Below are 26,462 nucleotides of genomic sequence, written 5' to 3'. Positions count from 1 at the left end.
CCCCAAAACCCCAAGTGTTTGATTGAAATTGTTAGGTAGGTAGAATAGGGAAAAGGAGTCCAAAATGGCAGTGGCTAAAAGACAAGGAAGGTCAAAGGAAGGTCCGAGGACCAGAGTGAAGACTTCAGGCAGAACAAACAGCACTCCTGGCTAAGCCCAATTTGCATAGGGCAGGCCCAGGTGGAGGAAAAAACAAATAAAAGGAGGAGCCAAAGCGCTTTCTCTTGGACTCTCTCTCCCGAGTGCCTGTGCTCTTTTCTTTCTCTCTCTCTCTTTCTCTCTCTCTCTCTCTCTCTCTCTCTCACTCTCCTGCTATCTTCTAAATAAAATGGAGCTGTAACACTGATTTGCCTAAGAGCTGTAACACGGTTTGTCCAAGACCCGAGAGCTGTGATGCGCCGAGGGCTTTAATGTCCGTTGCTCCAAATCTTTGTTGTGACGAGACAAAGAACCGAGGAACATACACTCACGTGACAAAATAATCTGACTTTTATTAGTTCCAGATGACTACCAGTTTTTAAAATTATTCTTTCAATGTTTAAGGAAATATTTCTTAACAACTGCATCAAGCTTCATAGACACAATTTCAACAGTTACTTACACTAAACTGAGAGTATCTGCTGGCTTGCTTTCTTACTACTGCTTCTTGTATCCTATAATATCATGAATCCAAGAGAAGAGAGATAATGTAGAGAATAAAATATGTTAAATAAAATCTGTTAAAAACAAAACTTACATTAGTGTCTACAGGGAGATCAAGAGGCTATTGTGTTATAAGACAAGAATGGGCTGTCTTAAAAATGAGCAACTAGAAAATAAGAAACAGTTCTTAGAAATTAAAGACATAATTAAAAAATAAATTAAAATGTTTAAAAGGTAGAATAATAAATACAGCTGAAGACTAAATTAGTGACTTGGAATATAAAGTTAGAGAATTCTCCCAGAACAGAGAACAAAAAGACAGATAATTTAATAAATTAGAGGACAGAACCAACGAATCCAACATCCATCTTACAGGAAGTTCAAAAGAGAGAGAATGTTTCAGGGGAAGTGTGGATACTAATAAAAATAAGCAGCAGTTTTAGTAGAAAATAGGCAGAAATAATGGAGGGGAAGAAGCAATAAAGAAATCACAGAATGGGCTGGAACTTTCTGCACACCCAGCACTTAGGACTCAGCCTACCACTGCAGAGGCCCAGGGTTTGATCCCAGGTTGGGGAACTAAGACCCTGGGAGCCATGTCCTGTGGCCAAATAAATGAAAGACAGTTACCGCTGATGACGTGATGAAAAAGAAATTAAAGAGTACAGTTTCCCCAAGACGAAGGGAGATGATTCTTCAGAATAAAAATACTCACTGAACACATAGATGGGAAAACAAAAAATAAAAGGCACATACCTAGACCTCCACCTCGAGAAAAAAAAAAGAAAATCTTAAATGTTTCCAGAGAGGAAACAAACGAAATGATTATTGACAAACGGATGAGACTGATACTATTAGTAAACTTAAGACATGTTGGCTCTCCAACAGCAACAGCATTATAACTTTGGCAATGTGCTGAAGCCAGCATTCTGTAAAAATCCAAGCAATTATTTAGATTTGAAACAAATGAAGTCATCTTGAGACGCATAGGTATTTAGAGAATTTATGTTTATGAACCATTTCTGAAAAAGAATTCTTTTAGGTTTTACTCCAGTAAAACTAAAAAAAAAAAAAGAAAAAAAGTCTTAGGACAATCTAGGATATCGGAAGCAACATTAAGGAAATAAGCCAGCAGACACCGTGGTTTGATGTCAATAGCTGCTGCAATCATAGTCACAGAGGTGTGTTTCTCCATGATGCCTCCCCATAGACCTGGGCAGGGCGTGCCAACGGGCAGGCCTGCTTTCGGGGGTGGGGAGGAAGCAGACAGGCCGGGCGTTCCTGCAGTTGCCAAGGACGCTGTAGGTGTGGACATTCTTCTGCTTCCCTCGTGGTGGTAACTCTTCCTCCCCGTCCCTTCCGCCCACAGGGAAGGTCCAGGGTCATCTCGCCTCCTCCCCGGGGCCAACACCACAGTTTCCAGGATCGCATGAACAGCCCTTCTGACTTTAAGAATGGTTTTTGTGTATTTATTTAATCTTTCCTTTAGGAAGGAAACTAAAAAAAAAGAGGCCTCGGGCACAAAGGCCTTCCTACAAAATCGCACAGAGCTGCTCTGCGGAGCGGCTCAGCACGGTGGACCGCAGAGCCGTGCTGTCCGCCGGGGGCCACAACTGTGAGTGGGCCTCATACAGGACTACAATTCTGTGTTAATAAAATCTATCTGACCCCATCTCCCCCACACTGAGAGTAAGCCCTCTGTGGAAAGATACAGTATCTTATTCCCCTTTCTCCCCAGCACCTGACCCAGCTCAGGGCACACGGCCAAACGAAACACAAAACAAAAACCGACTTTTATGGAGCATTTGAAGTGAAGTGAAGTGAGAGTCGCTCATTCGTGTCTGACTCTGCAACCCCGTGGACTATACACTCCACGGAATTCTCCAGGCCAGAGTACTGGTGTGGGTAGCCTATCCTTCGCCAGGGGATCTTCCCGACCCAGGGATCAAACCCAGGTCTCCTGCGATGCAGGCGGATTCTGCACCAGCTGAGCCACAGTTTGTTACACACCAAGCTGGTGTGAATTGCTTCAAGCACATCATGCGATATGGTTAACTCTCACAAAAATTGCAAGAGTAAACACGTCATTGATCCATTTCACAGAAGACAAGATGAAGGAATGTTAAGCGAATAAACCTGACAATTGTGTGCGCCGTGACAGCACAGTACACTGGAAAGAGTTTGACCTTCAAGGCCAGAGGGTGAATTTTTCTTCTGTGACTTAATAGATGTATATTCTTGGATAAGTCAGTTCCCTTCTCTGAGCTTCAGTCTGCTGTGCTGGAAAAGGAAGACAGAATCCCCCAGAGGCTGGGCAATTATTCTAAGAATTAGTGATCATTTATGGAAACCGCCCTAGACTGAGCAACTAAATATTGTTACTAACAACAGTGATTTATATAACATTCCTTAGTTAATGAGACTGTATATCTTACTTGTTTTTTGTTTCTTTTTTTACTGAAGTAGAGTCAGACTCGACTGAGCGACTTCACTTTCACTTTTCACTTTCATGCATTGGAGAAGGCAATGGCAACCCACTCCAGTGTTCTTGCCTGGAGAATCCCAGGGATGGGGGAGCCTGATGGGCTGCCGTCTATGGGGTCGCACAGAGTCGACACGACTGATGTGACTTAGCAGCAGCATGGACAGGGGAGCCTGGCGGGTTACAGTCCTTGGGGCAGCAAAGAGTCTGGCATGACTTAGCCACTAAACAACAAAATAGTTGATTTACAATGTTGCATTAATTTCTGCTGGATAGGAAAGTGACTCCGTTACACCTTTCCACGTTCTTTCTTATACTCTTTTCCATTACGATTTACTCGAGGTGTTGAGTACAGTCCCTGCACTGGAGAGCAGGACCATGTTGTTTATCCGTCCTGTATCACAGCTTGCATCCACTAATCTCAAACTCTCAGGCCGTGGATATCTTGTTTCTGAGACCCTCTGGGCAACAAGTCACCTGTTTTTTCACCATAGCTCACCATAACAGGAATATACTATTAGAAAACAGCTCTACATTTCAGTGGTGCAGTATAAAATACTACGATACAGCAGAGTATCCTCAGAAGTTAAACTCCAAATACACGTCTCCACCTGACAGACCCGAAGGGGAATATCAGCGTCCGCCTCCTCCCTGCCTTGCCGAGCAGGCTCAGTGTTTATGCTCTTTTGGGACCACCAACCCCAAGACATTTTCTTTTAGAGAACTTTACAAAACTTTTTCATTTAAAAATATGCCACGTTTCCTAGTAAGAATTGATTTTAGATTACTTTCTACAAATCGAGAAATATAATTTGGTAGAAAAGACGGGGCTTTGGGATCACTGCTGCTGCTGCTAAGTCTCGTCAGTCGTGTCCGACTCTGTGCAACCCCATAGACGGCAGCCCACCAGGCTCCTCTGTCCCTGGGATTCTCCAGGCAAGAACATTGGAGTGGGTTGCCATTGCCTTCTCCTTGGGGTCCCTAGATCAACATTTTAATCCTACTTATACCAATTAAAACCTGTGTGTAATACCCTTAGTGTGTGACCTTAACTCTCCTTAAATGATGCTTCCTCGCTTGAACAATAACTGTTGTGGTTGCTAAGTCACATTAACTCTTTTGCAACCCATGGACTGTAGCCTGCCTGACTCCTCTGTCCATGGGGTTCTCCAGGCAAAACTACTGAAGTGGGTTGCCACTCCCTTCTCCAGGGGGTCTTTCAGACTCAGGGATAAAACCCACATCTCCTGCATTGGCAGTCAGATTCTTCACCACTAAGCCACTAGGAAGCCCCCACGAACAACAATAATGACATACGGAGGATGTAAACAGGACTCTGTACTCTGGAGTCAGGCTGCCTCCTTTCGAATCAGCCTCCACCCCTCCACTGCTGCGTGGCCTTACACAGTTGCTTATGGGAAAATGGGGATAAAACTCACATTATTGTTGAAGATTAAATTAAATAAGGTATGTAAAGTACCTAGACTGGCGCCTGCTGAGTGATTAATAAATATTAGAAAACTTCATCATCATCACCATCTCCGTCACAAGATGTCAGACCACATGGTGGAAGCCACATGCTATCACGCCCAACCTTGCCAATGTTTTTTAATTAATAATAATAAGTTTTGGTTTGGACACAGTTTTGAATGTTTGTGTTCACATATGGATTTGGCTCTTCAAAGTAATTGGGAGAAATTTGAAAATTCACCAGTATGTGAGATCTCAGCTTACACTGTAATCCACATACCTCGAGCTACACAGTGGCCTGAATCAGAATCCTACACTCTGAAAGCCAGCAGGTAATGAAGGAAGTGACGGAGAAAGAGGTCAAGGGGAAAAGCTTTCTTCGTTTTCTCACCTTTGAGGAAGAGACAGGGCAGTGTTTCACTGCTATCACAGTAACAGTGCAAGAGTGAGAGTAAACGGCAGTGGAGGCTGGCTCCTGCAGCCGGGGGCCCGCAGGAACAAGTGGGCCCTCTGGCCACCAGGAGAGGTCGAGCCCCACCCGTGGGGGCAACACAGCCAGGCTCCCGCCCACCGCTGCCGTGAAGCTGCACACCCAGCTCTCCACACGCTCAAAACAAGCCAGACATCTGGGTTTGCATCCCAAATCCTTCAAATTTAAAAACTAAGCTACATTTTCAAAAAAACCTTGTGTGAGCCAAATTGATGAGGTCTGCATGGCTGAACCCAGCCCCAGGACAACGGGCACTCATTGTAGCTTCCATCTGGCACAGTAAGCTGAGATAAGAGGCTTCTGTTTCAGAGCCAAGAGGTGTACATGTCACGAGTCTCTCTGTGAACTGTTTCTCATGAAATGATGATGCTACCGCCCACCATGAGTTGGACAGGCTTTGTTTCCTAATAACCAATCTAGGAAAGAAACAGCTGTATTTTTTTTCCCCAAAGACATACAACAAATGTTGCAAATCAACCATGCCTCCAGTTTCCGCAAAGAAGGACACTTTTAGAATCCTGTAATTTAACCTGTGTAAAATGTGCAACTCAATCTTCCAAGCTCCTACATGCGGTTTTAGGCAGCTGATGAAACCTGGGGAACATCGTTTTGAAAACAAAGGAATCGGCTGTACTCCGTTGAGGGGGAAAAACTTGTAGGGGTTTTGTCTCTTTGCCTAATGGTGATGTTCCTCCAGCAATGGTTGCAGAACGTGCTGTATGTGTTCTGTCGAGGGATCCAGGAAGAGCCCTTCCTGTACATGCACTGAGCATTTGGAGCTGAAATGTAAGAACTACCCACTTGAACCAAAATTCAACTAGCCCTATGCAACTTTATCACATTGCCAGAGGAGGAAGGCTTTCAGTCACCCACTAAAAAAATAACTTCAAACAGCAGAGAAGAGCGGCAGTTTCACTGCTCAGATAAGGTACAGGGCATCCCGGTTAGAAAGGTCGATTTGTTCTTTGCTCATTCAAGATGTATAAACATGTCCATTGTTCATCCATCAGGGGGCAAAAAAGCCTTTTCGGAACCATCATACCCAGGGACTATAGACAAAACTGTTTGTGAAATATGCAACTGCGTTATGACAGCTCCTCTCTCTCCCAGGAATGGGTGATTTCTGGAGAAGGCCTAAAAAGACGAAGCCTGGAAGATTTAATCCCAGACAGCGCTTAATTGATGCATGCCACGCATAATTGCTTATGGTTCTCTTTTGTTTTTAACTGAGTAGTCTCATAATTGTGCTGTTTTATATGAGAAACTTTAATGCAAGTCCTGTGACTCACATAAAACTCACTTGATTATCCAGTACCTTCAATTTATGGCTCCCTGCTATTGTTCTCAAAAAACACAATCTGAGTAATCACCACCACGGGCATTCCATAAATGGGATAAAAACAAAATGTCTCTCTTCAGAGTCACAGGTTAGATGGGAAACAGCCAGTGAGATATTAGAGAATTCTAACACTCATGCATTTGTCCAGGGCCAGGCCTTCTAATTTATATAAAATATATATTGCTCATCTGTTCATTTTCAGTCACTCCACAAATATGTACTGAAGCATCATTGTGTTAGGCCACTGCAGGGACGAAGAAAGAAGGCTACGATCTCAGAGGGAGCAAAAGATAAAACGGGCGTTCAGTCACTTATCCACCATTCAGCAGCAGTACCATCTTACAGGACTGTCTCCATGGACACTAGTGTGTGCCGTGCCAGATAAAACGGGCGTTCAGTCACTTATCCACCATTCAGCAGCAGTACCATCTTACAGGACTGTCTCCATGGACACTAGTGTGTGCCGTGCCAGATAAAACGGGCGTTCAGTCACTTATCCACCATTCAGCAGCAGTACCATCTTACAGGACTGTCTCCATGGACACTAGTGTGTGCACCATGGACACTAGCGTGTGCCGTGCCTCCTCCATTTCCCTGGTGGTTCAGATGGTTAGCAGTCTGCCTGCAGTGCAGGAGGGTTCAGTGCCTGGCTCAGGAAGATCCCCTGCAGAAGGAAATGGCAGCCCACTCAAGTATTCCTGCCTGGAGAATCCCATGGACAGAGGAGCCTGGCGGGCTGCAGTCCATGGGGTCGCAAAGAGTCAGACATGACTGAGCGACTAACACGCTCCCTTCAAGCAGCAGAGGAGGCACAGAGGAAAAGAAAGAGCCAAGTACGAGGCACAGAAGGTACATGGAGGAGCACATTGACTCTCCGGAGGGCGAGGGACACCCTCACGGAGGAGCGCATCGACTCTCCAGAGGGCAAGGGACACTCTCACAGAGGAGGTGACGCACATTAAGCCAGGGTCAGGGTGACTGTCTACATGGATTCTCAAACACACAGCCCGGTAAGGACCATGAGTGAGGAAAGTTATTACACAAAGGCCCCCCCCCCTTCCCTATTGCAAGTCTCCTACTCAATGATGCAAAGTTTCTGGCTGAGATACATTAGACAGACACCAGAGCAAATCACGCCAGCTTGCCACACTAGCTGAAACTTATAAGCAAGATCCCATTTTCGGAGGTCTCACCAATATTAAATGTCACGAAAAAAGGATGACCAGCAAGTTAAAAGGAGACTAGCCCACAGAAATGATGTAGCAAATTATACAGTGGCAAAGCAGATGCCCAAGAAAACAGTAAAGAGGAATGAGACTGGACAAAGTGAGTAAGAGACATTCTGAGGAAAGGGCATTTGGAAGAGGAATGTTACTAAGCAGCTAGTAAGGTTGGGCTGAATTTTGTGTAAAAAGAAAAAAAAGAGTATTGATTAATACTGTACGGTGTGAAAGATTACAGTCAGGTGTCCTCACCCATCCTCAGAAAGAAAGAGACAAGGGAAGCGGAAGTTGTTTTCCAACAGAAATGTCCATCTCATCATCCTAGAAAGCTCAGACTCTCTTTCGGAGATGAGTGAGAGCTTACTGTCAGGATGTCACCCAAGAGATCGTGAGAGGAGATAAATCTGAGAGGAGAAGGTCATGACCTCAAAGTGCCGTCAGCCTTGAGTTGACAAAAAAGGAAGAAAGGCTTGCATAAAAGACTCATTTTAAATATCCACTGAAATTCCTTTTTTTTTTAAATAATTAATTGCTTCCAAGGTCAGTTTCCAGGCAAGTAAATTAACTTGATGTTGGAACATGATACCGAACTATTCATTAAGGTCTACTTGATATTCTTTGTAAAAACCCAATTAAGTGTCCAGGCAGAATATATAATCAATTGAATGAATGTGTTCTTCTTGCTACTAGTATCACTGGTAACCTTACACACTGGTAACCTCCGAGGGCCTGCTATTGCCGAGAAGACAGGGAGAAAAGTATAAACCTGAAATGAGCAAACACTGAGCAGAAAAACTCTGAAACAGCTGATCATGCTCCATTCTACAGGGTAGACACAGGCGCCTGTGGATGTAGCTGTGTGGTGTGTGTGTACGTCTGTGTACGTCTGTATATACGAACACATGTGTGTATGTATACACACACATGTGTACACGTGTGCATATGCACACGTGCATATGCATGTGTGCATACGCGTGTGCGTATCTGTGTGTGTGTATGCGTGTGTGTGTGATGTGCCCCTCTCATACTTGTCAGTGAGCATTCCTTGTTCACATGATGTACCAGTATTTCCAATGACTGTCGCTGTGCCTTGTAGGTGCTCCTGACAGGCAACAAACCCTGACCCTAGAGCCCCCTTTGCTCCCACTGCCTGTGACTCAATGACTGTTCCCCACAGATCCTGCGATCAGCAAATCTGGAGCGCCCCATAGCTCCTATCCCCAAAGCAAGCTATCACTACCAATACCTTTAATTCTTAAACAACACATTTAACTTGACCTCAGTGATGAACAATAGGCACTATGCTTTAGTTTTTCAAACGTGAGAGAAAAACATTCAGCAAATACAGTTCACATAAATAAAGCAGTCCGGTTGCTCAAAAAATGATAAAGCATAGGTTCTTGGGTGTATGATCTTTGAGCTACATATCAATATAAATTGGCTTAACATAATCGCAACTTTTTTTCTTTCTGCAGTTAACACAGTAGAAGTTCTGAGTTAGGATAATATCTTTATTCAAACTCCAAGGTTATATTGACTTTCACTTTACATGAATGAAATAGATGGAAAGAACTGGTAATGTAAATAGCTCTGCTCACTGAGAAAGGCTGTTGAACAAGGTTCCTGCTACAGCAAAAAAGGCACACCCACTATGACAAGCAACACGCAGCACTGTGTGAGAGAAGTAAGCAGAGTCGCTAGAAGCTCATGTTCAGAGCATGGAATCTCCAAAGTGCTTGCCAAATGTTTGGCCACACAATTGTCTCTTTTATGAGTAACCAAATACAAAAGTGTAAACTTCATTCATTTAAACTAGATGGTTGGCATTAAATTTTAATTTGCAAATAAAGAACTTCTAATGCAGGGATTCCCAACTTGTAGCAGAGAATAACCCACTTTTCCTTTCCTGTACTTCTAAAGTCACCACTCCTGCTTGCTTGCTCTTGGAGAGCTTGTTTTGTCTGAGGGTAGCAGTTACACCGTTGGTACTTCAGTCACTAGACTGCTGGATTCAGAAGAGCTGACGGAGGCCGCACAGAGCAGATGACGGGTGGGGCTTTAGCTTTTTCCCATCTTCTCACTGGAAATACCCACAAGGTAGAACTATTTGAGACAAAGGCTTAGCGTGGGCTGAGAAAGCCTCTGGTCCAGGTTTAAGAGTTCTTACTGCTTTAAAGTATAACCATATAAACTTCAGACTAAGTACTAGATATTTCCAGTGAGTTTGAAAAAGACCCTGATGCTGGGAAAGAATGAGGGCAGGAGGAGAAGGGGGCCATGGAGGATAAAATGGTTGGATGGAGTCACCAACTCAATAGACATGAGTCTGAGCAAACTCCAGGAGATAGTGAAGGACAGAGAAGCCTGATGTGCTGTAGTCCATGGGGTCACAAAGAGTTGGCTACAACTTAGCAATAGAACAACAACAATTCCCTATTAGCACCATTTCTTTGAGGTAAGTAATTAAAATCTCTGGTACAAGAAAGTTAGTTACTCAGGAAATGGTTTACTATTTGCTTTATATTTATTCCATATTGGTTTTGTTGTTGTTGTTGTTCCTTCACCTTCTGCAAATTTTTGAGCCAATTGTGTATATTAGAACTTCTATCAAATGATAGAAAAAGTAGGAGAAACTAAAATTACCAGTATATACTAGAAGTTATGACTACAGCTTGCTAAAGCAGAGGACTGAGAGTGTGACTTTAGAAAATAAATCCTCAATATTATCTATATATTTTAAGCACTGGTGATAATTTTGTCCCTTAAAAACACAAATAAATCCATGTGTACTTAAGCATATAACAAAAATTGAGTGCCAAATTGGATTAATTATGTCCTTTCCAAACCAGAGCCCCAAGCAAGGCATCATAAACTTTAAAACTCAGAATTGGAGCTCTTGCCTTATATCTCGTATGTTTTGAGTTGTGTTTTATTCTGTTTCTTGAAAATAAAATCTGATCTGAAATAAGTAGTCCTAAATACTGAGAAACGTACTAATAATACTAAGCACACCTGAGGACAAGCTCAGGGTCTTCTCCTGTCAGTTTCTTAAAGCTACAACAGGTCATGGGATTTTGGCATAATCATGGTATTAGTAGTAACTTTTCTATCTTATTCTATTTTATTGTGGCTGACTCAATAAACTGTAAGATAGCATAAATCATGGAAAATGATATCTTTGCTGAATGGAATTGTTTCCTAAAATAAGGTGCTCTTTTTTCAGCTTTGTGGAATTTAGATGAAGAATAATAACAAATGCATGCTCCTATATTTATAATATTGCTTCAAATTCATGATGGAAAAAGTTAACTGTATATATAAAATGTTATATAATACAAAAAATAGCAACAATTAGCCTCATATAAGGAACTATAATACATCAGCAAACTGTCAAAATTTGTGCCACAGGTACTTGAAAGAATGATTCTAGAAGAGAAACACTATATACTCTAGTTTCTGAGGAAGTAGAAAAGAAGCCAGTGGTAACTAGAAGTCAATTCAAGTTCACAAAGATGAAAAATGAGTTCAAAACCTAATCTTATAGGCTTCTTTTCTTTGGGTTACGCAAAGCTGACCCTAAGAAAAAATATGGACCACCCACTGGCTTTCTAACCTTAAATATATCAAAATCACCCAGAAAGCTATGAGTACCACTTATCCCAGCTCTCAGAATCTCCTGCTGGGGCAGTTTAAAAGCTCTCCAGGTGAATCTGATGAAGCTAACACACTATCTATTCATAAACTGGCATTTGTGAACCAGAGGCGTGTGAATATAGTTCGGTTTTAGGAAGATAATTCACAAGGTGTGCTGAGGCATTGTTAGGGAAAAGAGAAAAAAACAGAGGAGTAACGTATATGGGCCAGAGATAGAGGTCAGGTGTATTCACAGCTAGATGAGCAACTGAACTCACTGAGTGCTGAGCTGTCAAACTGGTAACATCGCCTTAGCTGAGTCTCACACGAAACAGCACTGCTCCGTGCAGACAGGATCCTGGACCGAGGGCTCTGGGAGCGTCCACCAGGCTCTGTCCTTGTGCGTGCAGACAGGATCCTGGACCGAAGGCTCTGGGAGCGTCCACCAGGCTCTGTCCTTGTGTGTGAGTGCAGTTGCTTCAGTCGTGTCCCACTCTCTTGTGGCCCCATGGACTGCAGCCCCCCAGGCTCCTCTGTCCATGGCATTTTTCAGGCAAGAACACTGGAGGGGGTTGCCATTTCCTCCTCCAGGGGATCGTCCAGACCCAGGGATCTAATCTCTTGCATCTCCTGCATTGGCAGGTGATCCTTTACCACTAGCACCACCTGGGAAGTTTTATTCAGTATATTTTAACAAATACTTTGACAACAACGAGAAGAAAAGGGCAGCTGATTCAACTAAAAGAAATCGCTCATACATTCTGTTTGTTGTTCAGTTGCCCAGTCGTGTCCAACTCTTTGCCACACCATGGACCACAGCACGCCAGGCCTCTCTGTCCCTCACCATCTCCCAAAGTTTGCCCAAGCTCATGCCCATTGCATCAGTGATGCCTCCAGCCATCTCATCCTCTGATGCCCTGTTCTCCTTCTGCTGTCAATCTTTTCCGGTATCGGGGACTTTTCCAATGAGTCAGCTGTTTGCATCAGATGGCAAAAATACTGGAGTTTCAGCTTCGGCATCAGTCTTTCCAATGAGCATTCAGGGTTGTTTTCCCTTAAGGTTGACCGGTTTATCAATATGTCTTATGTCTCATACATAAGATAATGAAATTGCAATTTAAAAATCTTAATTTTAAGACAACTGAAAATAAGATGATATTGAATAGACATAAATATAAAATGCGGAATGCAAGCTTAACATATTGATTTACACAAAGGGGCAAGGGTAAATCTGGCTGGGATTTTTTTAACTCTTTCCAAGTCCAGTTGAACAAAAAGCAACTAAAATGGCATCTGGAAAAAGCAGATACAAACTCAAACTGTGTCAGCAAAAAAGAGACACGACTCTGAGCTGGTCAGTACCTAAGTGTGTAAGTGAGTGTGTAAATCTATGCAGGGCCCAGAGGGGAGAAGGAGGGATTAGGAAAGCAAGAAGTTTTTAAAATTACAGCTCAAGTGAATAGAGCTCCCAAGGCTAGTTCAGGTATTTTAGGTCTTGGTAAGGAACCTGCCTGCCAATGCAGGAGACATAGGTTTGATCCTTGGGTCGAGAAGATCCCCTGAAGGAGGAAATGTTAACCCATTCCAGGATTCTTGCCTCGAGAATCCCATGGATAGAGGAGCCTGGCGGGCTACAGTCCATGGGGTCACAAAGAGTGAACACGACTGCAGTGACTTAGCATACATCACACACACCACCGGGTAAAGCCCGACGGGCTCCCGAGGTGAGGGAGGGAAATTGAGCGTAGGGGTTAAGAAAGTATCACATTTATATTGATCTGTCTTTTCCAAGAGAGAGCGAGGCAGTCGACAGCAGAATAAAACCTAGATGCTGTTTGTTAGGGGCTTCCCAGGTGGCTCAGCGGTAAAGAATCCACCTGCCAATGCAGGAGAGGCAAGTTTGATCCCTGGGTCGGGAAGATCCCCTGGAGAAGGGCATGGCAACCCACTCCAGGACTCTTGCCTGGAGAATCCCATGGACGGAGGAGCTGGTGGGCCACAGTCCACGGGTCGCAAAGAGTCCGACACGACTGTGCCCCGTAGTGTCCAGGAATAAAGTTCCTTTCCCTGACTCAGGATAGTGTTGTAAACATAATCGGACAACCAGAGACCAACAGAACGCTTCATTCTGAGATGCTTGGGGGCGATCTGAATACTGGGGCCCTTCGCGATGACTGTGGAGTTACAGGACCGTGTGACTTTCCTACTGGAAGCTAATGCGGGTGCCTGAAAGGCCTTGCCAGGAGCTCGGGAAATGTTCCCTCACAGCCCTCATGCGGGAGGCGGTGAACGTTTCCCGTCCTAGAATCTGAGCGGCGGCAGGCGGAGGGGAGAAACAGAGGGACGGATGACGGAAAAGCAGAGCGCAGACGGGCCCCCTGTTTCCCGGCCGCGGAACACAGACCCTCAGACGGCATCCGAGTCACCGCGCTGTCTGCTCAGAGGTCAGGTTTCCGACCCCTCCACTCACCCACTGAACTGGAAGTTTTAGGGGCCTCCTTGTAAGTGCACCCCTTCACCAGCACCCTCGGGGTTCCGGTGCGGCTGGACTGAGGCCCGGGTGGTGGGAGCTCTGTTCAGAAAGGAGGCCGCCCCGTCGGCGAGGCCTCCCCGGGGACCTTCCCCGCCGGCCGGTCTGTCTCCTGTTACCTGAGCCCCTGGCACTCGCCCCGCTGGCACTGGGGTCGTTCTCTTCGCCCAGTTCTTCGCGGCCCTGGTGTGCGGCTGCAGGATTCGGCTCTGTGACCACTGTCCTAAAAGCCCAAAGGGCGTCCAACACGGAGCTAACCCGGGAGGGCTGTGCGCACAGCCGACTCCGAGGAAGCCCAGCCCGCATCCCGACTCAAGCAAAGTCATCCTTGCCCCCAGCAGCGGGGCTCAGCGTGAGCGAGCGACGCCCACAGCGGACTCCCCACCCGGGGGCTCTCATTTCACCCACGCCTGCAGCGGGGTGGCCGGCCTCGGCCCCGCGGTCGGCGCCCTGGGACGCGGACGGCCGCGGCCGCAGCCCCTCGCCCCGGGCCGCCCCTTCCCGCATGGAGACGAGTCTGGTTTCCTGCTCGGCCTGACAGGCCGCCCCGGGCTGAGAGGAGAGGGCAGCGAGGGCGCAGAGGCCGCGCGCCGCTCTCGGCCGAGCCACCCCCTGCGAGGGGCGGGACGGTGACAGACGCGGGGCTGCAGCGCAGGCGGCCCGGGGCTGGCTGACCGCGGCCTCCAGACGCCGACCGCCTGCAAAGACTCGAGGCGTGCGGGGCCGACCTCACCTGTAACAAACCGCCGCGGAATCACAAAGGCGGATGCTTACAGAGCACCGAGTTAAGGGCTTTACACAGTAAAGTCAAGCGCCCTCGGCCCTGAGGATCAACCTTATCGTCAACCTCACGCAGGTGAGGAGACGGAGACTCAGGCCGGCCCAGCCAACGGTTGGACATCTGCTTCTGTTAAGCGAATCCCTGTGACCATCTCTTAATGATACTAGCTTTTAAAAAAAGAAAAGCCTCATAAGGGAGGTTAGAACCGGGACCTAAGGTCTAAGGGTTCCACCGACCCGTGCGGCAGGAGGGGACTGCAAGGCACTGACACGCTGAGGCCCCCGCTTGGGGGGCAAGAGTCCTTGGACACACGGCTGTTACTGTCCGTTTACGGTGGGGACGCAGACGCGGAGCACAGCCTTGTGGACGCAGCCGGGAGGGAGAGGGTGGGGCAGACAGAGAGCAGCTGCACACACACATGTATATGTATAGCCGACTCACTTTGCCTTACAGTAGAAACTAACAACGTTGTAAAGCGACTATACTCCAATAAGACTTTTAAAATAAACGAATAAAAACAATTTTTTACAAGTCCTCAAGCTGCTGGTCCTTGGTTATCCCAGTGACACACACAAGTGTCATCCGTGCTCACGGGCGCCATGATAGGAAAATGGCCAGGAAACACTTGGAATTCCACCCCATGGACATGACGATGGATTTGGTTTCCTCACCCTTAACCCTGGCCACAAGGCAGAGTCACCCCCAGAGGCACGTTCAAAAACGGACGTCCCAGCCCCACTCCAGCCAGTTACACTAGAATCTGTGGGGGTGGGATCCTCCGAGCATCGAGGCGACTTTCACATACAGCCAGGATTGAAGACTGCTCTGGAGGACAGTGCTCAGCAGAAGCAGAAAAAGGAATTAAGTGGTATCTAAAAAATGTGCTTTCCCACCAAGCGGATTGCTGGTTATAAAGGAGTTCTGTCATAGTAATCTGAACGAACTGTGCTAAAGACTTTCTACTCTTCTCCAGTTTTAACCAGACTATAGACCTTGCTTCCAAATGTTACTCTTTCAGATCAACAGGGCCTTGATATCATGGTTGTTTTCACTCAGGCTCGTTTAGGTAGAACATGGAAACTGCCAGAGAAGTCTGAAGGAGCATTAGCCACCACTGCACGGCCTTGTTCTGAGTTACAGTGAAAGCAAGTTTCAGACTCGGATCTGCAGATGCGCCTATTAAACAAACACATCTTGGCCATGTGGGCCAAAACAGTTTGTCAACCAGTTTTATGAGCTCACTGAAGCCCCAGCTCCATGTCTTTTAGTCTAATACACGTGATATGAAAGGCTCACTGAGCACAGACAATGACCTTCACTGGCAGGGTGCCATGCTCTATGGAAGGTCAGACACCCACCTGGACCCAGGACTGGACGCTGCACTGATCTGACCAAGCCCCAGGCACCATCCTAATGTTAGTTATAAACCTCATTCATCCTTAATGCCCGTCCTTACATTGCGAGCAAGGAAGTACCTCTAAACTCTTAGCCAACCCACATGTTTAGGATAGCCACAATTTCACCAATGAAACCCCATTTCTAAGGTTTATTATGCTAATATAACAGTTACTCATTTTACCAATAAAACCCATTTCTGACATTGAGGATGCTAGCTGTCAAAACTCCTGTTGTGGAGACCATGGAAGAATGTGAAGTGGCCAGGAATGTGCAGTGTGCACTGCAGCACTGCTCACAACAGCCAAGACACGGAAGCAACCTGTGTCCAGGGACAGGGAACGGATAAAGAAGATGCGGTGCACGCACACAATGGAATATCGTCCTTGTTGTTTAGTCACTCAGTCGTAGCTAACTCTTTTGCGATCCCATGGACTCTAGCCTGCCAAGCTCCTCTGTCCATGGGATTTCCCAGGCAAGAACACTGCTGTGGGCTGCCGTTTCCTTCTGGAGTGGAATATTACTCAGCCATTAAAAAGAGTGAAATAATTTGCAGAAGCAAGGATGGACCTAGAGATTGTCATAGTGAGTGAAGTAACAAAAAGGAGAAATAGTATGATATTCTCTATATGCAGAATATAAAAAGAATCTAAAAAGAAATGATACAAATGAACTTATTTACAAAACAGAAACAAACTCACAGACTTAGAGAACGCAGTTATGGTTGCCAGAGGGATAAGAACTGGAGGAAGAGATAGTGAGGGAGTTTGGAATTGATGTGTACACACAGCTGTATTTAAAGTGGACGACCAACGGGGACCTACTGTAGAGCACAGGGAACTCTGCTCCATGTCATGCGGCAGTCTGGATGGGAGGGGAGTTGGGGGAGAATGGATACATGCATATATGTGGCTGAGTCCCTTTGCTGCTCACCTGAAACTATCACAGCATTGTTATCAGCTATTCTCCAATACAAAATAAAAAGTTTTTTTTTTTAATTGTTGTGTCTGGGAGTGTGGCCCTTTCTGAAATGATATTAACTGGACACCCAACGAGTGTTCTTGACAGCATGTTATTGGACTAACCACCTCTAGAAGTAAAACTTTAACTGCAGGTACATGTGTCACTCTGATTACCAGGTAATTTACAGCCATTCTAACACTGACATTGTGTAGCACAAGGCCCTTTTAGTAGTAAGTCTATTTGGCTTTATTACATGTGTGAAAATATTTCTTAGTGGCTAGTGGAACACAGTAGCCATGAGCATGTGAAGTTACTTGGTTTATTTGAAGATGCTGATACTGACAGTGTATCCAACGCATGGTCTATGACCAGATTCTCTCACAGCTCAGACTACAGATGGCCTCACGCCAGCCACACTCTTCCTATTCAAGGCCCGCTGCAGAACCAGGTGAGGGCCACACCAGTGAAGGTCCCATGGATAAATGACAAAAGATAAATGGCCTTTCTGACATCAATTGATGATTAATACTTGAACTTGAGACTTATATCTGTAGCTACTCCGATTCAAGGAAGTTCGGTTGACGCTCTTATTCGTGTCGTCTTTGTGTGAATCTTTATAAAGTCTGCTTATGACACTTTAGTGTATTGCCACCTCAAGGACACTTCTATATTATTTTACATTATTTTCTTCTGAAAGCAAATCTGTATTTCCACCACTTCACAGAAGCAGATGTTTTTTATTTTTCAGATTTTTTAAGCCAATGTTTACTTAACAACCACTGTGGATAAAGCTACAAACAGATCCAAATGGATAACAAAACAAAACAAAAAAAACCTTGACAGACACTAAGCAAATGTCGGAGTGCCTATCAAACTGAAGAGGAGGGACCCAGGAAAAGAACAACCAATGGCTTTTTAGCAAGTCTTAATGTCAGAGTCTCTCCGCATAAACTGCCATTGAATAACATCCCAAAATATTTTCAGACATGAAGTAAAAATAGAAACCAGCACTTAACTCTAAAACAGGCCATAATGGGGACAAGAGTTGTACGCCAGAGCGGAGGAAAATGAAACTTGGTTTCTTTATTGTTGGCTATAAAATGGGCACAAGTGTAGCGGACACATTTTGTGGGGAGAGCAAGACTTTCAAGGCCAACTCCAAGACATGGTTCCTTTCCAGCATTAAACAATGGCAGGGCATTTAGGGCGAACTAAACCTTCCCAAGGTTTCACTATGACTCAGAAAGCCTAACTTCTTGGGAATGCAAGTTCAGGGTTCGGTGGAGAGCACAGTCCTGAATTGCCAGCCCTATTTCTGGGTCTGCCATTGACCTTGTGTTACAAGAGCAAATCATTTCAACTTCTTGCTGGGTTTTTATATGCGCCACGGGGGCTGTTTAGATTTGTTCTCTATAGAGAGAGCCATTCACCAAAGAAAGCAATTCACCCTGGCAAAGAACAAAGGGTTCAAGGTGCAAAAGAAGCATCCAGAATGATTACTGACTCAAAGTCCTTCCCAAGTGGCAATAGCCAGTGGTAGAATTAATATTTAAATCTCTGACTTTTTTTTTTTTTTCATATCTCAACTGCACCACCAGCTAAAGTCTTCCACAGCGAAGGGAACCGGAACACACCAGAATATGCGTCCCTGGAGACTTACAGGCAAGGTAAACTGTGTGATTCAAAACACAAACGCAGGGCAGAGAAGTTGATATGTGCAGCTGGAGTCAGCAGGACTGGACTAGGGTGAGACAAGCCGGGGGCAAACTTTAAAGCGGCACCCCCCCAAAAAAAAGATTATCTTATAACCCAGATAAGTAAGATTTTATTGGAATATTTTTGAAATTCAAAATTAAGGCAAAAAACTCGATGATGAACAAAACATCACATTTTAAAATGAATTTGATTTTTTTTTAAGTCTGTACAGAACACATAGGTGTGTGTGTTAGTTGCCCAGTCCTGTCCGACTCTTTATGACCCCATGGACTGTAGCCCACCAGGCTCCTTTGTCCATGGGATTCTCCAGGCAAGAACACTGGAGTGGGTTGCCATTTCCTTCTCCAGAACACATAGGAGCCAATTGCAAAAGAAAAGAACCAATAACACCAATCCGGTCTTTACTTTAAATGTTGATGTTTTGTTCATCACAGATGCTTCTGTGTCAACTTTGAGCTTTCTAAAGATTGCATTAAAAATGAGATTTGTCTTGATCACTGAGATGTTTGGTGTGTCTCCCTCTTTCGCCATCGAGGATGGTGCTGCGCTCAGCCCTCTCCCAGTCCGGGCCGGGGGATCATCACCGGTTCCCAGAAAGGCCGGGCAGGCGCCGGACGGACAGGGCTGCCCCAGGCCAGGGGGTGCCTACCTCGTTTGTTCTGCGTCCCGTGCTTCCTGGCCAGGCTGAGCTCTCTCTGGATGCGGCCTTCCAGGTACTCCTGCTTCTTGCCCAGCATCTCCTCCGTCTCCCGAAGTCGGGCCAGAGCTTCCTGGGCGCTGGGGGCCGCGCGGCTCTTGGAAGAGCCTCCGCCTTTGAAGAACTTGCCCAACTTGCTCATGGTGCTGGGGGGCCGGGCGGCGGTCCGCGGGGCTCGGGGCTCGGGGCTCGGGGCTCCGGGCGCGCCTGCGAGCAGGTGAGCGACGTTCGCCCGGGTCTCGGCCAGGCCCGGGGAGGCGGCGCCCGCGAGTCCACACGCCGTCGGGCGCAGGTGACTCCCTCTCCCGGGCATTTCCTGGCGGCCGGGCCCGCCCCGCGCGCCGGGAGGGGAGGGCACCGCAGGCGGACGCGGCGGCCCCGCCCGGGCCCCGGGCATCGGGAGTGAAGAGAAGGAAAGAGCTGGAAAGGCCGCAGGGGCCGCAGCCCGGGGCTGTTGTACCCACGCTGGGGGCTCACCCGGGGCCAGTGACCGATTTGATGCCGGCCCAGAGAAGCGCAGACGGCTGTCGGGGGTCTAGTGCGGGGCCCGAAGTTCAGTTCAGTTCAGTTCAGTCGCTCAGTCGTGTGCGACTCTGCGACCCCATGGACCGCAGCACGCCAGGCCTCTCTGCCCATCACCAACTCCCGGAGTCCACCCAAACCCATGTCCATCGAGTCGGTGATGCCATCCAACCATCTCATCCTCTGTTGTCCCTTTTTCTTTCTGTCTTCAATCTTTCCCAGCTTCAGGGTCTTTTCCAATGAATCAGCTATTCACATCAAGTGGCCAAAGTATTGGAGTTTCAGCTTCAGCATCAGTCCTTCCAATGAATGTTCAGGACTGACTTCCTTTAGGATGGCTGGTTGGATCTCCTTGCAGTCCAAAGGACTCTCAAGAGTCTTCTCCAACACCACAGTTCAAAAGCATCAATTCTTCGGCGCTCAGCCTTCTTCACAGTCCAACTCTCACATCCATACATGACCACTGGAAAAACCATAGCCTTGACTAGACGGACCTTTGTTGGCAAAGTAATGTTTCTGCTTTTTAATATGCTTTCTAGATTGGTCATAACTTTTCTTCCAAGGAGCAAGCATCTTTTAATTTCATGGCTGCAGTTACCATCTGCAGTGATTTTGGACCCCCCAAAATAAAGTCTGACACTGTTTCCACTGTTTCCCTGAAAGCCGGTGTGTAATGTACGTGCACCTTGCCGACCTGGCCTGGAAGGACAAGATGCTGGTGTTCCACGCGTGCGTCCTGTGTGTTTTTGTCTGTGACTGCATATGAGTACAGGGTCAGGTCTCTGTGAATAAGAATATTCAGGTAGGTTCGTGCCGGGGTGCGTGGTGTGGCTTGGGAGGGTGGGGGACACCGGCTTGCAGGGACATTTGTGTGCCTCTGTGATGCAGGTGTGATGGCAAGTGGCTTATTCTCAGAGCACCTGGTCTGACTTAGACTGGGCATGTTGATGTGTGCTGGCTGCCCGTGGGCATGGGTGGATTCTAGATCACCACCACCCCCCACACCGCTTGAAGTGAGGGAGGCGGGGAGCATCTCTTTTCCTAACGTGGGGACTTTGGAGTGTGTTTCGTGGCCACATTCAATTCAGTGTCACTGTAAGTATCTCTCTCTCTTTAGTCATTAAGTCATGTCCGACTCTTGCGACCCCAGGGACTGTAGCCCGCCAGGCTCCCCTGACCATGGAGTTCTCCAGGCAAGAACACTGGAGAGGGTTGCCATTTCCTTCTCCAGCTGTTAGTATATACAAAGCCTTTAATGGGGCGTCCTTGTGTTTGGATCTATATCAGATGCCTTTGCAGAGACACCTCAGTAACAAAAGGGAAAGAATGTCTTAGAGAAAAGCAACATTCTTTTGTTCCTTTTCAATATCTCAGTCCCGTCTATTAGAGCTGCAAACAAAGAATTTGGTAAGATGAAAGCACAGCAATGGGTAATGATTATGGATGATGCAATTCAGCTGAAAATCTGTGCAGAGCATGTTACAAAGATGTGGAATACGGGACTGAGTCTGTGTCCTAGTTTTCCAGGGCTCTGATGGCCTCCACATAATACAGGCCTATTTGAGCAACATTACCCACTGCCATCAGGACCTGTTTGTGATCATTAGCTACCCACTGATTATTAAAGCGGAGGAAGCACCCATTACTATGACAGACACACCTTGCTACTCAAGACCAATAACCCACTTTTGTCTGCTATCACACCAACCCAGAAGCATCAGTTCAGTCCATTTTACCCAACATTGGTAGATCCAGCATTACATCTTGACAAAGAAATTGGAAAATTTTATAAGAGGCTTAGTGTCCTATATCTTAGACACACAAACATGTGAACTTATAATTTCCCAATAACTACAGCCTGCCGTCTCTTACCATTTCCTGCCTGGCCATCCAAAGCACTTATGAACTGTAATACATCTAATCTCGTGTATATTACACTATAATAAGCATTATCTTTTGTTATTATCTAAATGGTTCATAAATCTGTTTTGGAACTTATTTTCTTGCTTAGATTTTAAGCCCTTTGAGAGTGGAGAAATCGCACATGTTCTGCTGGTCAGTTTAACCAGTTTACTGAGAGTATTCTACACATAAGGTTCTGGGAATGCAAGTATAGTCTGCCATCTGGGAGCTCAGCTTATAGTAATAGTAGCAACGGGTGCCATATTTGAGCACCTATTATATGGCAAGCATGCCACATGTCTTCTTAATAACCCCTACATCAACCACACAAAACAGGTACTGCCGCTCTTCTGACAGGTAAACAATCCGGCTCAGCTGGTGACTTGGACAAGTTCACATAGGTAGTGAGTGTAAAAGATCCTTTTGTTTTAAAGCTTCTGGTCTTTCTGCTGTTTACATGACCTTTCCCTCTGTGTGGTTCGGACCAGAGGAGAAACTCACAGAGCATTTATTTAATTAAATAACAGGGGGAGTAAAGAGGCTGGTATGAGGTATCAACTTTCAGAGATCATACAAGTATTACTGAGTCCATAAAGGGGTATGTTTAAATAAGAACCTCTCCAGTATAGAAAAAAAACATTCCTTTCTGGCTCACTAGACTCTGTATTTTTGTTGAGAGAACATTGAAGAAATAGAACAGAGGGACGGAAAGTTATGAGCTACTTAGTCATCCATCTATCCATAGTTTCATTCAACAGCTACTTATGGAGCATCTCTGTTTCGGGCATTATGGTAGACAGTGAGGAGATGATTAAGAACAAGATGAAGGCATTTTACAGGTTAGGAGAGAAGACAGGAGGTAAGCAACTTATCACACAAATAATAGACTTTATAAGTTAAAGTTTTAATAAGTGCTATGGAGAACTCGGAAGGACAGAGACCTGTCAGAACAAATTGTAGATAAAGTTGATTTTGTCTTGGGTGTCAAAAAAAGGTGGCTTGAAAAAGTGACATTTAACCTGGAATTTGAATGATGAATAGAGAATAGCTTGGTATAGAGAAGGGAAACTGGTATTCCAAGATAAGGAATCATTCATTCATTATTTTTTGCTGAGTGCATACAATGTAGCCAGTACAGATCTGGATGCTGGAGCAGTGAAGAAAGAGAAACTAAAATCCATGCATTTTTGAAGCCTACTTTCTAGTCAGGAAATGATGGACAATTAATTAAGAAAGCAATGTACTCGATGGAAAAAATAAAGCAGGTAGTGTTAGAGAATTAATGATCCAGACAATATGTGGAAAAACATTGACTCTAAAGAATTAGGTTTTGACATAAGGCCAGGTTTCTGGTGACAGAAGAGCTGTGAGATTGTCTCTAAACGTCAGCTGAGTCCTGGTCACATAGGGGCCACCTGATGTTCTAAGGATCTTGTTTTGTATCCAAAGAGCAAATGAAAATCAGTCAGAATTTAAAAGAAAGGATATAATCATTAATTTAAAATTCAATGGAAAAATCTATTTTACTCAATTTAGTGTGTCACACTTTCAGAAACACACATCATGTGCAAAGCAAGCTACATTTGAATTAAAAATTGTTCCCTTCCATTAATATGTAAATTCAATAGGGAAAAAATAATACTGGCAAGCAAGCCATCCATCCAAATATATATTAGTGTTTAATCCAGCGGTGGGATTTAGAGAATAAATGTTTAAATCAATGATGTAGAAGCTGAAAATAACACATTAATCTTCATTCAATACTCATCCTATAAATGTGGTTTCATAAAGAGTTCTCAGCAGCTAGTGTGTTTTTCATTTTTTAATCTCAATTGATCTCAGCTAATAAGGAGGCTCTTGTTCAAAAGAATGATCTTGTTCAGAATGATTTACCATGGTTAAGATGGCAAAGGAAATTGGAAATTTATAGGTCTGTTAAAAAGACTTAGATGTCAGGCTAATTGATACATTTTGGTCACCCCTTGAAATTACATCCATTTTTAGAATGTCAAATGAACTCTCCAAAGCAGCAGCAGCAGAATTACCCTTTAAACACACTGCAGAATCATCAAATAGTTATTTATTAAACAGCTCAACGAACATGTACACATTCTTTCCATCAGCAGTTTTTTGTTTGTTTCTCAGAACTAGATATTCATTGTATATAACACAATCACAGTAATAAATACAAAAGTAGCCATTATGAAAAACAATAATTTTGCAAAAATAAGTTTTATTGCCCTAATTGATAATGAAGATCTATGGTGCCTCTGACTGAGTTTTGCCTGCATAGCTCTGTATGCATATTTTCTCATATCTCTGTCCATGCCTGATTAGAAAGAAATTAAAGAATCTAAGGGTTCTCAGATTGAGCTGTAAAGTGTTTTCTACACCAGCCACTTAATGAATATAAAAGGAGAGGTAACCCATCCACCTCAGCATCATCTTTATCACATAACCTTCCCAAAGTTGATTCTTGATGCGTGCTAAGTCACTTTAGTCGTGTCTGAATCTTTGTGAGTCTATGGACCATAGCCGGCAAGGCTCCTCTGTCCATAGGGTTCTCCAGGCAAGAATACTGGAGTGAGTTGCTGTGCCCTCCTTCAGGGGATCTTCCCTATGCAGGGATTGAACCCGCGTCTCTTACGTCTACGTAGAAAGCCCCTGGTTCTTAACAAAGATCATTGGAGAATTGGATTCTCCCCCAAGAGCCTGCAGAAGGAACACAGTTATGCCAACACATTGGTTGTAGGAGTTTTCACATCCAGTACTGTGCAATGATAAATTTGTGTTTTTTTAAGCCATTAAATTTGTGGGAATTTATTGTAGTAACAATAGAAAACTAGTACATATAACAAGGAGCGGATCTGATCTAGGGCGGGTCCTAGAAACTCTTTTGAGAGCGATGAGGAGGAGAAAAGTAAGTAAGTGAGGAAAGGAGAGAGCATCCCAGACTGAGAGACTAGTCCATGTGGTGGAGCAGAATAGCTGGTGAGTACAATTACTTAAGACGTCAATGGGAAGACAGAGAAGGAGAGTAGTTTCAGATGCTAGGGACAGGGAAGCAGGAGGTGGGTAATTTTTTAAGCCATTCTATGAAATGGGAGTAATAATAGAATATATCTTAAAGTTTCATTATAAAGATTAAATAATTCATTTAGGGGCCTGGTACATAATAAAATAATCCAAAATTTTAGCTGTTATTATTGTTCAGTTCAGTTCAGTCGCTCAGCCGTGTCTGACTCTTTGCGACCCCATGAACTGCAGCAGGCCAGGCCTCCCTGTCCATCACCAACTCCTGGAGCTTGTTCAAACTCATGTCCATCAAGTCAGAGATGCCATCCAACCATCTCATCCTCTGTCGTCCCCTTCTCCTCCAGCCTTCAATCTTTCCCAGCATCAGGGTCTTTTCCAATGAGTCAGCTCTTCACATCAGGTGACCAAAGTATTGGAGTTTCAGCTTCCACATCAGTCCTTCCAATGAATATTCAGGATTGATTTCCTTTAGGATTGACTGGTTGGATCTCCTTACAGTCCAAGGGACTCTCAAGAGTCTTCTCCAGTATTGTTAGGTTTGAATAAATGTTCAAGATTTGATTTTGAGTATATTGTGCAAGATAAGTGTTAGGGATAGATCAAATCTACTGAATGTTACATAAACATACAGAGACAGATTAACGAACAGCTACACAGTGAACATCTGTGTAACCACAACACAGCCCCCTGTCCTCGTGGAGCTTGCAGTACAGAGGAGAAGATAAACATTAATCAAATAATCGTATAAACAAGTAGAAAATCAAATCTGGGACAAATGTCTTGGAGGGGATATGAGGTGGATGTTACAATAGCAGGATTTGTCCTAGACAGGAAGAACAAAGAATTTCCTAAGGAAAACATGCTTGTGGTAAACGCTAAAGGAACAGCAGAAGTGAGCCAGATCAAATGGGAGAGGGAAGAGTATTCCAGGCACGAAGAACACCAAGTGTGAAGGGCCTGAGACTGAATATGAAGAGACCCTGGGGAGATAAACAGAAGAGAAAGACGGGTTGGGCCAAGATTTGTAAGACTTTAAATGCCAAGCAGAGTCATTCCTTTCTAGATCATGTGAGCTCCTTGAGATTGGGTCTTAATCAAACCTAGAATCTTTGATTCTATATCAAACCTAGAATCTTTTTTGATATATAATAGATACTCAAAGGACTTGCTAAGTTGACTTAAGTGCAGATTTCATTTTGTAGCTAATAGAAGCCACTGAAGGTTTTTTTTGGAGGGGGACAGGTAAATTATAATCTTGCCTGGTTAGTGTTAGTAAGAAACATATGTTTCAAGTCCCACTCACTTACTATAGCAGACGGCTAATGTCCTGGAGGACTGAATTTTTGCCTGTGCATTCAGAGGTCTTTCGCAGGTGAAAGGGTAAAAGCGTTACACTCTGAAAGTGGAGTAAGAGTGAAACCTGTCTGCTAAACCGGCCCAATGACAAGAATGACAGTGAGGCCACTTGTTAAAACATAGCTTCCCAGGACCCATCCTAGACCCTGTAAACAAGACTCCTGAAAAGCTGTGAGCAGCTGTATTTATTGACACACACTTTACCTGATTCTTATTCTCAAGCAGGTTTGGAAAACTCTGGTATGGAGGACCTTTAAGGGCAACGGAAAGGCATGTGCAGAAGTA

The 26,462-nt window shown here is 44.9% G+C and overlaps 1 protein-coding gene across 1 annotated transcript in view; it reads right to left on the bottom strand.

The window, feature by feature from the left end:
- Positions 1–19,620, bottom strand: part of CHMP4C (charged multivesicular body protein 4C) — a 30,579-nt gene extending 10,959 nt beyond the window's left edge. Inside the window, exon 1 of the mRNA XM_086335783.1 lies at positions 19,314–19,620. Coding sequence (XP_086191909.1) covers positions 19,314–19,503 — 190 coding nt within the window. The 5' untranslated portion in view covers positions 19,504–19,620. The remainder of the gene's footprint in view (positions 1–19,313) is intronic.
- Between the last annotated feature and the right edge of the window lie 6,842 nt (positions 19,621–26,462).

This window comes from Bos grunniens, chromosome 14, assembly GCF_055505025.1.
Source record: "Bos grunniens cultivar Pamir isolate PY7600 chromosome 14, Bosgru_T2T1.0, whole genome shotgun sequence".
Taxonomy (NCBI): Eukaryota; Metazoa; Chordata; class Mammalia; order Artiodactyla; family Bovidae; genus Bos; species Bos grunniens.
The sequence above is the reverse complement of the archived record's forward strand: the minus strand, read 5'-3'. Positions and strand labels throughout refer to the sequence as shown.